Source organism: Culex pipiens, chromosome 1, assembly GCF_016801865.2.
Source record: "Culex pipiens pallens isolate TS chromosome 1, TS_CPP_V2, whole genome shotgun sequence".
Classification (NCBI taxonomy): Eukaryota; Metazoa; Arthropoda; class Insecta; order Diptera; family Culicidae; genus Culex; species Culex pipiens.
In genome coordinates this window covers 71,724,396-71,741,582 of record NC_068937.1, presented here as the reverse complement: position 1 = coordinate 71,741,582, position 17,187 = coordinate 71,724,396, and the positions used below count along the sequence as shown (strand labels likewise).

The 17,187-nt window shown below is 38.1% G+C and overlaps 1 protein-coding gene across 14 annotated transcripts in view; it reads right to left on the bottom strand.

Annotated features, from left to right (window-relative positions):
* The window catches only part of LOC120429194 (armadillo-like helical domain-containing protein 3), a 186,123-nt gene that overhangs the window by 86,230 nt on the left and 82,706 nt on the right, over nucleotides 1-17,187 (bottom strand). For 13 of the 14 annotated variants that reach the window (XR_008212290.1, XR_008212293.1, XR_008212291.1 and 10 more), the window contains exon 4: nucleotides 5,145-5,354. The exons of the other annotated variant lie outside the window; for it this stretch is intronic. Coding sequence is in view for 8 of the 13 variants with exons in the window: in XM_052709049.1 (XP_052565009.1) it covers nucleotides 5,145-5,354 (210 nt within the window). In the remaining 5 variants the exon portion in view is untranslated. The remainder of the gene's footprint in view (nucleotides 1-5,144; nucleotides 5,355-17,187) is intronic. 14 annotated transcript variants of the gene reach the window in all.

Genomic DNA, 17,187 nt, shown 5'->3' with positions numbered 1-17,187 from the left:
TTCTAAAATTCTAAAATTCTAAAATTCTAAAATTCTAAAATTCTAAAATTCTAAAATTCTAAAATTCTAAAATTCTAAAATTCTAAAATTCTAAAATTCTAAAATTCTAAAATTCTAAAATTCTAAAATTCTAAAATTCTAAAATTCTAAAATTCTAAAATTCTAAAATTCTAAAATTCTAAAATTCTAAAATTCTAAAATTCTAAAATTCTAAAATTCTAAAATTCTAAAATTCTAAAATTCTAAAATTCTAAAATTCTAAAATTCTAAAATTCTAAAATTCTAAAATTCTAAAATTCTAAAATTCTAAAATTCTAAAATTCTAAAATTCTAAAATTCTAAAATTCTAAAATTCTAAAATTCTAAAATTCTAAAATTCTAAAATTCTAAAATTCTAAAATTCTAAAATTCTAAAATTCTAAAATTCTAAAATTCTAAAATTCTAAAATTCTAAAATTCTAAAATTCTAAAATTCTAAAATTCTAAAATTCTAAAATTCTAAAATTCTAAAATTCTAAAATTCTAAAATTCTAAAATTCTAAAATTCTAAAATTCTAAAATTCTAAAATTCTAAAATTCTAAAATTCTAAAATTCTAAAATTCTAAAATTCTAAAATTCTAAAATTCTAAAATTCTAAAATTCTAAAATTCTAAAATTCTAAAATTCTAAAATTCTAAAATTCTAAAATTCTAAAATTCTAAAATTCTAAAATTCTAAAATTCTAAAATTCTAAAATTCTAAAATTCTAAAATTCTAAAATTCTAAAATTCTAAAATTCTAAAATTCTAAAATTCTAAAATTCTAAAATTCTAAAATTCTAAAATTCTAAAATTCTAAATTCTAAAATTCTAAAATTCTAAAATTCTAAAATTCTAAAATTCTAAAATTCTAAAATTCTAAAATTCTAAAATTCTAAAATTCTAAAATTCTAAAATTCTAAAATTCTAAAATTCTAAAATTCTAAAATTCTAAAATTCTAAAATTCTAAATTCTAAAATTCTAAATTCTAAAATTCTAAAATTCTAAAATTCTAAAATTCTAAAATTCTAAAATTCTAAAATTCTAAAATTCTAAAATTCTAAAATTCTAAAATTCTAAAATTCTAAAATTCTAAAATTCTAAAATTCTAAAATTCTAAAATTCTAAAATTCTAAAATTCTAAAATTCTAAAATTCTAAAACTCCTAACTCCTGTTTTTTATCAGACCATTTTTTTTTATTTTTACATTGTAAAATCCTTGAAAATTTTCAAAAATGATAGATTGTAGATTTTTTCCAATTTAAAATTTTAAAATTTAAGAATTTTTAGATTTTTCAAAAGAATTTCTAAATATTTAAAATATTTAAAAGAGATTAAAAACTTTAACATTTTTAAAACTTAAAAAAATATATTTTGTTTTTTATTTTGATAATTTTTGTATTTTGTATTTTTTTCATTTTTAAAATTTTTATAATTTTTAGAATTTGTATTTTTTTATTTAAATTTATGAATTATTTGAATTTTAGTATTTTTAGAATTTACAATTTTTGAATTTTAGAACTTATATTTTTTAGAATTTTCGAATTCAAAATTCCAACTCGTGCGATTAACGTTTTTGGAATTTAAGAACTTTATAATGTTAGATTTTTATTATTTATGAATTTAAGTATTTTAGTATTTAAGAATAAGGGATTTTTAGTATTTAATTTTTTGTCAATTTCTTAATTTTCATATTTTAGAATTTCATTTTTTTTTAATATTTGAAGGCTTTGAGAATTTTAAGAAATAATAAATTCAAAAAAAAATATTTTTTTTTTAAATTTGCGCAATATTAAGAAATTAAATAAATTTAGAATTTTCAAATTCTTGCATTCTTAAGTTCTGGAATGCTAGAATTTTAAATAAGGAAAAACAACTTTATAATTTAATTTTACAATTATCAAGTCAAATCAGCGTTGAAGTTTTTTTTTAAGCTTCAGTATTTTAGATTTTTTTTATTTCTCTGTTTGAAATTATTGGATTGAAAAGTTAAGAATTTGTGATGTTCTATTCATCCTATTTTTAATTTCGATCGTCCAATCGCACTTTCAGCACACCTCCTCCATCGTTTCTAAAACATGACTCACCAACCGCTTCCTCGATCGCAAACTGGTTCCTTCCCGTCCCGTCTACTGGAATGGCCCGCCGAGTAAACCATATTTCCCGTCCTCCTCCTCTTCCTCCTATACCGCTACGAAGACCGAAATCTGGAATACAAGACACTTTGATTCGGTCGGTCGCCCACTCCGTCCGGAACTTTCCAGCTGAAAAAGTAGTTCAACCTAGAACGCAACTTACCTTTAAACTATCCAAAATCCTCCCAAAGCCTAAAACCAACAACTCGGTTCGACTCGGTTGCAATCAAGTCCGAACAAGATCAACTGAAGAGAACTGTCAAACTGTTTGCATCGACGATAATCGACGTCGAATTGAAGGTAAATCGATGGAAAAAACAATGTCGGGCAGGTCGAGTGTTTGTCGTACGTTTGTCGTCCTTTCGACCAATCGATATCGAAACGGTAAAATCAAAACCGTGCGACAACTCGTACGACGTGCGACATTTTTCAAACAGGGTACTCGTGGAAACCTCCAACTTCTTCGTTCAACGCGTTTTCTGTTTGTCCTCGTCCCTACTTTTACTCCTGTTTACTTCCTCCTCTCTTGATTCTACTTTACTATAATTTGTTTATGTTTATATTTGTGTTGTGTTTTGTGTAGCGCTGCGTGCGCCGTGACCCTGCCGTGTCTTCGCGACCTATGTCGACTTGGCGGCAGTGTTGTCGGAACATTCTGTATTTTGACATAAACGTGCACTTCAGTAGTACGGTTTGTGTCTTGGATAAGGGAATTTGGCTCGTTTAGCTAGATTATGCATGATTCTATTAGAGCGTGTAATACCTGTTTTTGTTTTGATTTGTTTTGATTATAATTTTCTCGTTTGTTTCGTTTCATTAAGTTGGTTTGGTGCTGTTCGGTGCACAGATCAGTTGGCAAATTGCTTCTCAGGTAAGTTTGTGCAATTTTGATTTTTTTTACGCTGGAGGATGGACTGTCCCCCTGCTGATGCTACCTTTAGGAATCGGTCCACCGGTGGCTGGCAGCACCAGCCGGAGTTGCTAAAAATGTCATGATTGTGTTTTGCTCTAAATTGCGATTCTGATGTTCTTCTTAAACTGCAGGTTCATCAGCACACGATCTTTTCCTGCACCGTTGAGAGCTCCGGAAATCCGGAAGTGGGTTCAAGAGGCTTCAACACATCGTGATAATCTTCATCATCCCGGTACGAGAATCGAACTCACGACCTCTGGATTAGAAACCCAGCACACCGCTAGTCGAAACCCATCCCCTACCGGTCAGTATTCCCAGTGAGCATATTTACTCTTTTAAGGTGATCATCAACCTTAAGTTCTGACTCGCCGATTCTCGAAGGCAAATCTCGACGTCTGCTCATTATTCGCTCCATAAGAATCAGCATCAAAGGTGAGTTTTAATTGCTCCGTTTAATTTTTTTTTGTTTTGAGTTTTTGCACTTTTTCAGTCGAAACCGAAAGGGACACAACCAATTTGCGAATGACCAGCAAGAGAATCAATAGTTGGAGTGCGGTATGCGCTCACGACACCGGAATCATTCCGGACATGGCCGTATCGCCTGTTGTAGGAGCCCTTGGCGCCGATGGAAACGCCTACTCTGGTCAACCGATGACTTTAAAAAACCGTAAGTAAAAGACTAAATATATTTGTCATTTTTATTCTAAACTAACTCTGCATACATCTAAAACTTGTTTACAAACAAACTTTATAATAAGATTCCTTCAAATCTTCTTGGATTTAGCTTTTCGTAAATTTGTGTTGCCAGGTGTTATTATTTGCTCCGTTGTATCTAGAGTCATGATAATGCATCAGATTCTAGATTCAGCGGAGCAAAAAAATTTTTTTGGCTTTGGTAAATTTACATTAGTTTCATTGGAAATTTACACGATTTCTCAATATTTTGATTTAAAACATTTACAATGAAAATCATGCAAATTTCCGATGAATCTAATGTAAATATACATCATTTATTATGATACCTTTTGGTACATGATAAATAATGTAAACTTACAGGAATATTTTTTTCTGTTTAGTACCTAAACATTTTTCTTTAGAAGCAATGCCGAAGTCTTGGAACATCCGAGCAGATAAATAGATGGTCTGTTTTGAGAAAGTGGTTTGTTGGTGCGTCATTGCCGACCCGGTACACCGTCAGACACACGTCGTTGAGTTGAGCCGGTGTGTTCGATTCCCACAGGGGGCACATCGTCCTAAGAGGTCCTGTTGATGAGGGATTCTTCCGCACGATGACACGGTTGGTTCCCCGCAACGAACAGCCACCAATAATCGCCTCCGCTTTTCCATATCGGCCTGGTAGGTTGACCGTGATCGACTCGGGCGTAAACTAGACGACGGAACGTTTGCCACTGAATGGGAAATCGCTGTTTTGGAACCAACGGCGCCGGATCCCGTGGCCAAAATTTTGTAAAACGGGTAATGGCTTATTCCGACCTAGCCTGAGCTGAAGAAATGCAAAATTTTAATCCGGTGAAAGTATTGTTGCTTTTGATACTTACCTCCAGCTCGACATTCAATTCGCATCGATTCAATATAAACTGACGTTTTAAAAACCAAAACAAAAAACGCACGCACACAAGCATAAAAACTGAGAGCAAAACTGGACCATTCGTTTGAACCAAAACTGGCACTCGACGAGTGCGGCACTCAGTGCCGCACCGGCTCTTCAAACGAACGTACCATAAGTGCCGCACTCGTCGGTGCCAGTTTTGGTTCAATCGAACGTTATTTGTCAGTGTGCGTGGAACTTGCACAAAACTGAAAAAATATCGAGTGCGGCAAGATGGCGGTGAAACTCGTGCGGAACTAGCGCGAGTTTCTTCAAAGAAACACTTTGACAGCTCTGAGTGCGGAACTCAGTGTGGAACTAGCCGTCAAACGAACGTACCATAAGCATCATTGATATTGTCTAGCGAAAAATCATGGCAATGTCTGAAATCTACTGTATTTGTTCATTACGTGTATTCGTTTATAGATATTTGATTAATGGCTTCTTAAAAATAATTTACCTACTTACCAATATTGGAAAACTGCTACAATCAAGTTCGTAGGATATTGGGATGCCTCTAGCATCGGAGCAGTTTGAACTTCTGGTAAAACGTCACTGTTGCTAAGTAGATCGGAAGGAGCTGTGCTTGTTTCTGTGTGCGTTGTAGCTAAAGTCGTGATAAAATTTCTGTTCAAATGTACAGCCTCGTACAAAGCCAAAAGTAAGACTGTGTTTTGTCTGTAAAAAATACGGTATAGTTTAGAAGGGGAATTCTTTTATTTTTAACCAGAGTACATTTAAAAAAATCTTTTGAGTTCGCTATAACCCCGTCAATTTGTGTCCAGGGCATTTGTAGAAATACAATGTCCCATCCCAGAGGGTCTTTAAGAACCAAACCATCTAACCATGGTGCTCCCAACGAATAAACCCAATCTCGGAGCGTATGGTGGTGTGTCCACACGTTTTTTACTCCCCTGTAGATTCAGAATTGTGTTGTTGTTCGAACACTCCGTGCTCAAACTCAACCCACTTCAACGAATCATGTCTCTGCGGAGCGTATCGTGGTGTGTTCACACGGTTCTTCCTCCCCTGCAGATTCAGAATTGCGTTGTTGTTCGAACACTCCGTGCTCAAACTCAACCCACTTCAACAAATCATGTCTCTGCGGAACAACTTGACGCAGTAGGCCTGGCCTCTGTAACGTCTGTGCTGTTTCAATGCATTCTAATGAAATGAAATGGCTCACTACAGAGGTTAATAAATGACAAGAAGAAAACTAGGCGCAATCTAACCTAAGGCTTTCTCCAGGGTCCAAAAATCGTGAAGCGCATAAGATTTATATTAGAACTTTCCAAAAGTAAAAAAAAAAACAAATTACTAGGGCTAACTAGGTGATCGATCTGATCACGAGAACCTCTCCCTCAAAGCCCTTGAAATTTGGATGGGGTAAGGAGAATGGGCAAATTTGTATGGGAGCTGGTCCAATGATGTACACGAATGGGACCAACATTTTTCGAAAGATCTCGCCGAGACATGAAAAAAGTCTGCTGGACCAACTCTCCACTATGGGCCATCTCCATACAAACAGGCGGCCAAATTATTTTTTTGCTCTTTAAATGTTTTTTCATACAAATTTGGGTAATTGTATGGTATTGAAATGATATACGTCGATTTTTATGACTTTTCATGTTTTTCAATAGTTGATTGTTTATAATAAATAGTCTTTTCATACATTTACAAGTGCAACAGAATTGCGTGTATATTGTATTGCAAGTTTATATTATTAAATTATGGATAAGCTAATACATCCCCACTTTAAGGACACAACCCCTCCCTCCTCTTTCTTTCACCCCCCCCCTCCCCTCCTCCCCTCTAACAAAATTTTGTTAAGCGTAATAAATTCATTTTAAGTCAAATATTTATTATTTACTGCTGTGTGTGTTTCTTTTCGTGAGTCCATGCCATATAACTTGAGACCCCCCACCATCCCATCCTTACGGGCACAAATTGCGAAAATTTTAATTGTTAAATCAAATAACAGACAAATTAATTTTATTCCAAATATTAATTATGAAGTTAAACGATAAAATACAAAACATATTCATACTAACCCTAATGTTCTTGTTCATGAAAATTCATTTGATTATAGAGTTTCTGACGGCTTCAGGATATGTTAAAGGTACTTTTTACGATGTTTTGTACTAACCAACATAGAACTTAAATGTGGACCAGTTTCATGGATTGATCGCAGAAATTCATCATGCTAAGTCAATATTTTGCTGAATACTTTTTTCGGTATCAAACTGAGATTCTCCAGTTTCGCTTGAGAAACTTCGGTACGAATACCTTATTTTGACTAAGGTACTCAATTTTAAATGTAGGCAACAGAAAATTCCAATAAAGTCATTTCGAACTTCTTGAAACCAGGTATTGATTTTTGATGCGGCGATGCCCACAAAGTAGGTAGCAAGCCAGGGGAATAAACGGGCGCATATGTACACACTAAGATTTTTTTTACCGTACTCGGTAAAATTTTTACCGAAATCTCAACAGCCGAGTGCTCGTTACTCAGCTCGGTAAAAGTTTAAACTACATTGCAGTAAATTTTGATAAATCCTAAATGTTCAAAATGGCATATCTCCGAAAACGCAACAAATCGCAGGCTGGAAATTTCAGCAATGTTAGATTATGATCTAATCTTTCAAGTAATCTTAGTTTCATGTTTAGCATCGGTTAGCAAAAAAGTACTCGATTAACAAACACAAATAAGTTTTGTAAAAAAAATGCTAGAGTTATTCGATGAAAACTTCAGTTTTTGGTTTGGAAACAACATTTTATCTATTAATATTTTCAAAGCTTATCCCATTACCTTTCCAACGATGTATAATTGTCCTAATAAAATATTTAAAATGGCTGAGCTATGTTAAAATTATACAATCAGCCGCTAGTATTTTACTCCATTTTTTGACTTCGAGCTTGCGTATCTCCGTAATGAACAAACTTAGCTTTGAAAATTTGGATTTTTCTTAGTTAGAATGTTTACTTTTGAGAAAAAAATACCAAAAAATATTTGGAGAAAGTCACTTTTTTGAAACTTGACCTTGACTTGACCACCCAATGTACCATAGTGCTCTCTAAACCCCGGGGTTCAAAAGTTACAAGCTGTTGAAGTTTGAGCATTTTGGGTAAAAATGTATAAAAAATCGTATTTTTGCTATTTCCTATCGTATTTTTGCCACAGAGAACATATGAGTTACGGAAATTGACAAGAACAAGGTGGTGTGTGTAGAACACTTCGGCTGTGCTTCGTTCCAAGCCCAAATTAAATTTGATTATTTTACGTGAAAAACTCACCGGCTGTGGTCAAGCCTTACACCATCCAACGACCGGGAGCGGCAGCTGGGGTCCCAACGTGTTCGTAGATGGAGGATCGCAAATTTTGAGGATTTTTCGAGGTATTTACGTCTGTGACCAGCGATAAAATTTGGTGCTAGCAAACGCCGTCTTGAACAAAGCCTTGTTGAAACAAACAAACAGTCATTGAACGTCTCTGTAGTAGTCAAGTCGTCGTCAGTAAAATTATAGCTTGCTATAATCTTCTTGCGCATGAGGCTTCTCGCGCCGAATCTCCGGGCGTATTTACTTTTTGGATCTATCGTCGTAACACCAATTATCGCACACTTCTAGCTGTCCCAGGCCATGTCCGACGATGAAGGAGATCATCGCTACTGTTACGTTTGCGGTAACCGAGAAGTAAATGCCGAAAGGCTGATCGAGTGCGTCGTCTGCAAGCGGTTTGTACACTTCAAGTGCAAAAGAATTTTCGGCTTTTCCATCAACACTGTGAAGGCGAAGCCTTATCTGTGTTCGAGTGAGTGTAAAAACATGCAGTCAGCAGGCGGCAACGAGGAGGTCCTAAAGGAGATTCGAGCCCTTACGGAATCGGTTCAAGCATCGATCAAGGAGACTGCATACGTACGGGGTGCCCTCGTCCAGATGCAGGAGCAGATGAAGGTCATTGCTGATACCAACAAGAGCATCGAGGAGTCGCAGAATTTCATATCGAAGGAATTTGAAGTTCTGAAGGCTAATCTGGAAGCCTACAAACACGAGGTGCACGAACTCAAGCAAGGGAACTCAAAGGTTCAAGAGTGCGTCAGCGATCTGTACGCAAAGAATCATGAACTGTCAACACGAGTGGATCAACTGGAACTCGAATTGGATCGCGTAAACCGGGCACGTCTGACGAAGAATGTTGTAATTATGGGTCTCCCAACCTGCGAAAACGAGAACACGCTGGCATTGGTGCGTACTATGTGTGGCGCTTTGGGGTTCGTGTGTGGGGAGAAGGATGTACTGCAGGCTCGGCGTCTTGTATCTAAAAAGGAAGCCAAAGGCCACCCACCAATTCTGGCCACATTCAACACGGAAAACGACAAGGAGAAGCTGTTCGAGAAAAAGCGGAACCATGGAGTACTCTTGGCGTCAGCAGTCGCGAACGTGTTTGCCGGCTCAACCTCCAGAGTAACAATCCGGGACGAGATGACAGCATTTGGTAGGCAGTTGCTGCAAGAAGTCAAGGAAATGCAGTCTTTTCTGAACCTGAAATATGTTTGGCCAGGACGTGATGGGAAGGTTCTAATTCGCCGACAAGAAGGATCCAAAGTGGAGCAAGTATCCTGCAAAAGTCAACTTCAACTTCTGTCGAAGACAACCAATAAGCGCGCGGCTGACGGAAGTCCATTATCGTCGTCTTTCCAAGAACCCTCGTCGAAGAAAACGAACTGCAACTGATGGAAACTTTATTGTAAACTGATTTGTTAAGAATTTTCTTTTTTCAATGTATTTTACACACAATATATCTTATGATTCTTTAACTGATTTAAATAAAAATATTTGCAAAACTAGTAGTTCTAACTTAAAAATACTTCAACTCAACGTCAGGAGCGTACGAAATCCAGAAAAATTCGACCGAATTCGAGAGATTCTGGCTTTGTATGTGGGAAAAATCGACGTCCTGGTACTGGGGGAAACATGGCTCACCGACGGGATTACCGGATGCTGTGCTCTTGATGGATTCAAAGGTGTTTTTTCGTGCCGAAACGGCTCACTAGGGGGAGGTCTTGCTGTCTACGTAAGAGATACTTTGGTCTACGAGGAGTTGCTGAACGAGAAGGACAACGGATTTCATCACCTGTACCTGCGTTTGAAGCTCAGTGGGGAGTCGTTCGATATCCATGCCGTCTATCGACCACCGTCCTATAGTACAACTGTCTTTCTTCAAAAGTTGGAGTCCTGGCTTGTCGATGGAAATGTCCAAAAGGTTTTAGTTGGTGACGTAAATATTCCTGCTAACCGGATAGAGTCAGGAGAAACCCAGACTTACGTTAACTTACTGAATTGTTATAACTTTTCAGTAACCAACACAATTCCGACAAGACCAGTCAGTGGAAACATCTTGGACCACGTTGTTTGCTCGGAGTCTCTCCAGCCCAGGGTGATTAATGAAACGATCTTCACTGACATCAGCGACCACTCTATCGTGTTATCATCGTTCAATCTCCAGTCCAAAACTCAGCAAAAGATTCTTTGGAAAAACATTGTTAACCACGCGAAGCTGAACGAGGACTTTGGAGTTGCACTGACCAACATGCAAGCAGGAACGCCAAATGAACGCCTAGAGTACACACAAACGATCTACAACAGTCTTAAAGAGCAGAACACTAGACGAGTCGAATGTCGAGCCAGAATAAAGGGGGACTGCCCATGGATGACCTTTGATCTGTGGAAGCTGCTCAAGATCAAAGAGAACGTCCTGGCTGGTAGTCGGAAACGACCACATGATTCTCACCAAAAGGAGCTGCTTGCCCATATCTCAAAAAAACTTCGAAAAGCAAAAGAAATTGCAAAGAAGCAGTATTACGAGAAGCTTTTCTCCAACGGAACGCAAAAAGAAACCTGGCGCAACATCAACCAACTCATCGGTAGGAAGCAGGAAGGTAAAGATGACATCACACTTCAGATTGACGGACAGCTGACGGCAGATGGACCATCTGTCGCAAACGCGTTCAACAAATTCTTCAGCACAATCGGACCCCAGCTTGCCTCGACTATAAGCAGCAGAAGAGAAATCAACAAGTTCGGCACTCTGAGACCAAAGCCGGACTCCATCTTCCTGAGACCTACAACTGCTGGTGAGGTCGTAATCAAAATCAACGAGCTCGACACCAACAAGAGCTGCGGACCTGACGGTTTATCAGCAATGCTGATTAAAACCCATCACCAAGCGTTTTCACAACTACTACGAGACGTGTTCAATGACTGTATCAAGACTGGCATATTTCCACCTAGCCTGAAGACAGCTCGAGTTATCCCGATTCACAAGGCCGGAAGCAAAACCGACGTCAACAACTACAGGCCGATATCGGTACTCTCGGTGCTCAGCAAGATCCTGGAACAACTCCTCGTGGGACGTATAACGGATTACCTTCTCAAAAAGAAGTTGTTATACACGCATCAGTACGGGTTCCGGACAGGATCCAGCACCTTAACAGCAGCTATCGAGCTCGTGGACGAGATCTACGAGGCCTTCGATGAACGCAAAATCGTGGGTGTCTGTTTCCTGGACCTCCGTAAAGCGTTCGATACCATCGACCATGACGTGCTGCTCAAGAAGTTGGACTGCCATGGTGTTCGGGGGAAATCAAACGACCTGATCAAGGACTACCTAACTGACCGGAAACAGTACGTCGTAACGAATGGAGCATGCAGTGATGTCCGAGGGATGTCAGTCGGGGTACCCCAAGGGAGTAATCTGGGGCCGCTTCTCTTTCTGGTTTACATCAACGATTTATACAAGCTGAAACTCCATGGGAAGCCTCGCTTGTTTGCCGACGACACCTCTCTATCATATGTCGGTACTGAAGCTGACTCCATCGTTGAAAAAATGACGGAAGATTTGAACAAACTGCTTGGATACTTCGCTGAGAACGTGTTGTCCTTAAACTTGTCAAAAACCAACTTTATGCTGTTCCATACCCCTCACCGGACGTTAGACCCCTACAGAGAGCTGATCGTGAACAGCACAAGGATCGAGGAAGCTGAAACATTCAAATATCTCGGCCTCATCTTCGATAGACATCTGAAATGGACCCCTCACATCAAATGCCTGCAGAGAAGCCTCAGCTCTACGTGTGGTCTTCTATGGAAGGTGTCAAAGTACGTCCCAACAAAGCAATTGGTTGACATGTACCACGCGTTCGTCCAGTCGAAGCTGCAATATCTGGTGTCGATTTGGGGAAATGCTGCCAAGACCGCTCTAAAACCGCTGCAATCTACACAAAATCGTTGCTTGAAGGCTGTTTTCCGGAAACCCAGGCTCCATGCAACACTTGAACTCTTCAATGATGCTCCTCCATCAATTCTTCCTGTCCTGGCACTAAGTCACCTGCAGAGTCTTCTCCAAGTGCACAACATGCTGTTCAAGCCAAAAGCCCACCACAATCAATCGCTCGAGAAAGTCAACCACAAATACACATTAAGAAGCAAAGGAAATCTAGTCCTCAAACGGCCTAGAACTGAAGCTGGAAAAACAACATTTGCCTACCAAGCAAAAAAAGCGCATAATGCACTTCCTGCCAACCTGAAATCTGAACGAAATTTTCAGAAATTCAAAGGCGAGGTGAAAGTCCTCATTAGAAGTCGTCTCTCCAGTTTCCTCATCTAATGCCAAATCCCACTTCCCGGTTACTCCTCAAATCCGATCCACCTTGCCCAGAAAGCAACCATGCAACAAAATAAATGCTTAGTGAGATATCACATTGCCACCGATGATAAGCAAGTAGTGTCAACAAAACTTCCAACACCCCCTTAAAAGAGATGCTCAATCTCACTGGGGGTGTCAGTTGGTACCCTGCTAAACTTTTCGCAAAACCTGTGATTTAATCAAAACTAATGCATACATTGCATTCATCTGCTTATTTCGTTTCCGCCACCCACCGCCGCCAAGCCGCCACCGCCCACCGCCCGCCACCCACCGCTATCGACCGCCGCTCACCAGCCAACAAATCACCGAATATTTAGGCATATGTAAAAGTAGATTGATGTAAATTGTAAAATAATTGTAAAGATGCAAAAATAGCATAAGGCAAATCGAGCCTAACCTTACTCCAGTAAGGTAGGTGAATATTCCTAGCATGTATGCTGCGAAGTGCGAAATTCAGCCTTAATAAAAAAAAAAAAAAAAAAAATTGCTTTCCGCATAATTGATCGACGCCACCAACATCGTCAGCACCTAGGTCGTGCGAGCTGTCAGTTATGGTCAACGTACATACAAAATTATGGTATGCCAGATATTGAAGTGATATCATGTAAATTTTATCATATTTTTCATGTTTTTTTAAAGGGGCTGAATTTATTAACTATGAACTTATTTATGATCATATTTAAATGTTTTCACAAAGTTGTTGTTTTTGTCCACCATTTCCAACTGATTGAATTTCGTAAAATTGAAACCACATTTAACGCAGATCACGGCCATCAATAATCTGAAACAAATCCAGATTTGATTCACAAATTACAAAAGACTGTTGTCGGCTGTGCTGACCTGTGTGGTGCGAGCTTTGTCGCCGTTTTCACACCAGCTCAAACTGTCAAAATTGCACCATCGTTTCAAGGCTTTCAACGCTCATGGTATGGCAGATTTTCAAATCAAAATATATTTGTTCAAAGTTTTTTTTTTTAAATTTTATTAGGCTTTTAATGAATTTTTATACTTATAAATTGGAAGTTGTCAGATTTGTTTATGTCAAGCTTCGTGTGTGTACCGGGTTCGAGTTAGCTTTGAGCTATTCAGTTTGACAATTCTAAACCGACCAAAGAGATTGTTTGAAAAAATCGTTGTTTTGCGAGTTATTTTAATTTTGTTTAGTCTTTTGTAATTTGTGAATCAAATCTGGATTTGTTTCAGATTATTGATGGCCGTGATCTGCGTTAAATGTGGTTTCAATTTTGCGAAATTCAATCAGTTGGAAATGGTGGACAAAAACAACAACTTTGTGAAAACATTTAAATATGATCATAAATAAGTTCATAGTTAATAAATTCAGCCCCTTTAAAAAACATGAAAAATATGATAAAATTTACATGATATACCTTCAATATCTGGCATACCATAATTTTGTATGTACCTTGACCATAACTGACAGCTCGCACGACCTAGGTCAGCACAGCCGACAACAGTAATAAAGCTAAACTTCGTTTACCTCGCCGCGATTAAAGCAAGTAGCTCGAGAACCATGCCCACGTGTTGGAAGCCTGAACCGCCGCAGTCAGAAAGCCGGCAGCGTTGCATACCCCCGCAGAACCAACGACGACGCAAGTGCGCTTCAAAGTCTGCCCCCAGCTAAATAACGACCTAAAACAGGCCTGCCCAACGTCCGGCCCGCGGGCTGGATCCGGCCCGTAAAGCCATTTCATCCGGCCCGCGACGGCTTTTCAAAATAGTTCTATGACCGGTCCTCAACTTAAGGCTGTTCCATGAAATATTCAACTAATAAAATGAGTGTATAAATTAAAAAAAAACTGTTTTAACCAGTGTTGCGATCCTCACGCGCTCGTGGGCGCTCATTTTTCGCTCATTCGTGAGGAGGAGCGCTGCGCGAGCTAGCTCACGTTTGCCCGCGCTCACGTTTGCTCCGATTTTTTCAGCTCGCGTTTGCCCCACGCTCACGCTCGCGCTCATTTTTCGCTCACGGAGCGCTCACTTTGGAAGTATCGCGAATCGAATCGTTTTTCGTTTTTGAGAAAGTTTTTGTTTTTCAATCCTAGTTAGATTTTTTGCTTAAGGCGCAGCATTTCAATGGAAACATCACCTAAGAACATTTTTTTTATATACAGCAATTCCATTTGAAAAGAGCCTAAACCGAAAAAAAGTTCTCCGATCGGGCTCAAAATTTTTCTGGGGATTCCTTGGCCAAAATAATTAGACCCGTATTTTTTTGTTTGGCCATTAGGGTGACCTACATCGTGCTAGGGTGGTTCGAAAAATGGCAATTTTCGTCATTTTTCGCAAAAACACTTTTTTCGAAAAATCATATCTCCGCGCCATTTCATCCGATTATAGCTGTCTTAGACGCAAAAGAAAGGTGATGAGTTTGGCTATTTGAGAAAAACAGTAAGAAGTTCCAAAATTCTAGCTTAACTATTGAAAAAGTCGTATGAAAACTTAAAATGGCGTCAAAGAGCCTATGTCTGAAAATATTTTTATCGGATTCCTCGGAAAATTTCACATAACATATCAAAAAATTGGCGATGTCGAACCGTACGTTTCCAAGATATGATTTTTTGAAAATAAAAACTGAGTTTTTCAACGCGCCACGCGCAAAAACAGGAAAATGACGAAATTGGCAAAAAATCAACTTTTTTTGAAAATATTCAATTACAGATTCAATAAATGATTATTGAATATGGACATTCTCTAAAATATTCCGAATATGAGGGATAATTATAACTGCTGCGTTTTTAAAGGTCCAATAAAACAATTTTTTGCTTTTTTTTTTTGTTTTTAAAACCGCCTTGAGTCAAAACTCCGGATTCTAAAAACTTAAATTAAACATAATTTGTCAATTAATTATTATTTTTTTACATATCAGTGCATCTCTTCACGTCAATATTTTTTTACATTTAGAACGAGTTAGCTCTTTGTAAGCTCACTCAAGAGTGAACGTATATTTTGGTTCGCCGACTAAATCCATTTTATTGCATACTTTTGTTTGTTTGACCACATTCTTGTTTGTTTTTGCTGCCTGTGCTGTGACTTCGTTTCAAACAGGCAGATGCTTCAACAGGGAAAAACAGCTACCTACTTTGGCTCACTAGCTCGCGTGAGCGCAAAACGCTCTGGTGAGCGTGAGCGAGCACGAGCTACCTGATAAAAACTCACGCTCCAGCTGGAGCGAGCACTCCTTCCGTGAGCGCTCGCTCATTCGCAACCCTGGTTTTAACTAAAATTAAATAAGTAACATTCTGTTTGTTTTTTTTGCTTTTGCAATAAAATGTTGCTGTTCCAACATTTATTTGAATTTTGTCTTTTGTTTTTCAAAATCTAACATTCTTTATAATTGAAATTAATTCTTATCATTTTTATATTAAATATTAAACTGAAAAATGGCACAGGAAAACTAAATTATCCAATTCGTTGAAATATAGATTTTTTGTCAAAAATGTATAAAAAGACACTAAATTTAAACTTCTTTCAGTTTTTACTCTCTTTACTACAAATTGATGCTTTTCTGTTTTGAAGATCATGATTAAAATTTATTTTTTAATAAATGAGTAAGCAAAAAATATTGGAATTTTTGAGAACAACTGGTAAAAAGCAAATAATTCATACCGAAAAGAAAGATCACTGCAAATATGTTTTTCATTTATGTACAAAAACATATCAAAATGAGTCAAGAAATCAGGGAACAAAACTCTATATTTTTCATAAATTTCAATAGTTTACTGAAATTTGAGAAGTAACGAATTTTAAACAATTCAATATACATTTTTCAACATTTTTAAAACCATTTTGAAATATTTTGTTATAAATTTGAACAACAACGTAAAGAGTGTTTTTTTGTGAGGTGATTTGAATCAAAATTTAGTTTTAATAAATTTTATCATGCCTCATTGATTTTTGATATAAATTGTTGTGTTGGAGAAATTAAGCTTTTGGAAAATTTGCAACGACCAATGAATTTTTGATATTTTTTTATAATCAATGATGATAATACACATTTTTTACAGATATTTTTTTCCTAAAACCAAGAATCTTATATGCAATACTAGTTTATTGATTTGTTTACTTTAAAAGAACCTTTTCAAAATTATATTATGAAAAAATATTGTCTTCTTTTTCAACTTTTGTCAAACATTAGTTCCGGGCCCGCCACTCCATCAGAAAAATCAGATCTGGCCCGCAGGGCCAAAAGGTTGGGCACCCCTGACCTAAAAACACAAAACGTGGGAGGGCGACGGAACGTTGACCATCGTGGGCGGGAAGAGCGTCACGTTGCGCGACGAGGACGGCAAGGTGATTGGGAGCTCCGGGTTGGTAAAGGGGGAGGAGCTGGAGGAGGGTTCGCGGTTGATTGTGGGGAGCAAGGAGGTTGAACTGGTGTAGCCAAGGGTGGAGCGGATTGATGGGGAGGTGGCCAAGGAGAATGATGTGCCGGTGAAGAGGGTTCGATTGGAGGCGAGAAGAGGGTTTAGGTATAACAAGTTTAAGGTTCCGGTTGTGGCGGTGAGCGTTCCGTACTGCGTGGCTAAGGATTTGTGGTCTCACCAGCGGGAAGGGTGGAGCGGATTGATGGGGAGGTGGCCAAGGAGAATGATGTGCCGGTGAAGAGGGTTCGATTGGAGGCGAGAAGAGGGTTTAGGTATAACAAGTTTAAGGTTCCGGTTGTGGCGGTGAGCGTTCCGTACTGCGTGGCTAAGGATATGTGGTCTCACCAGCGGGAAGGGATGAGCTTTCTGTACGAATGCGTTTAGGGAATGTGTTTGTGCACTGATTCGCCGGATTGTAGGT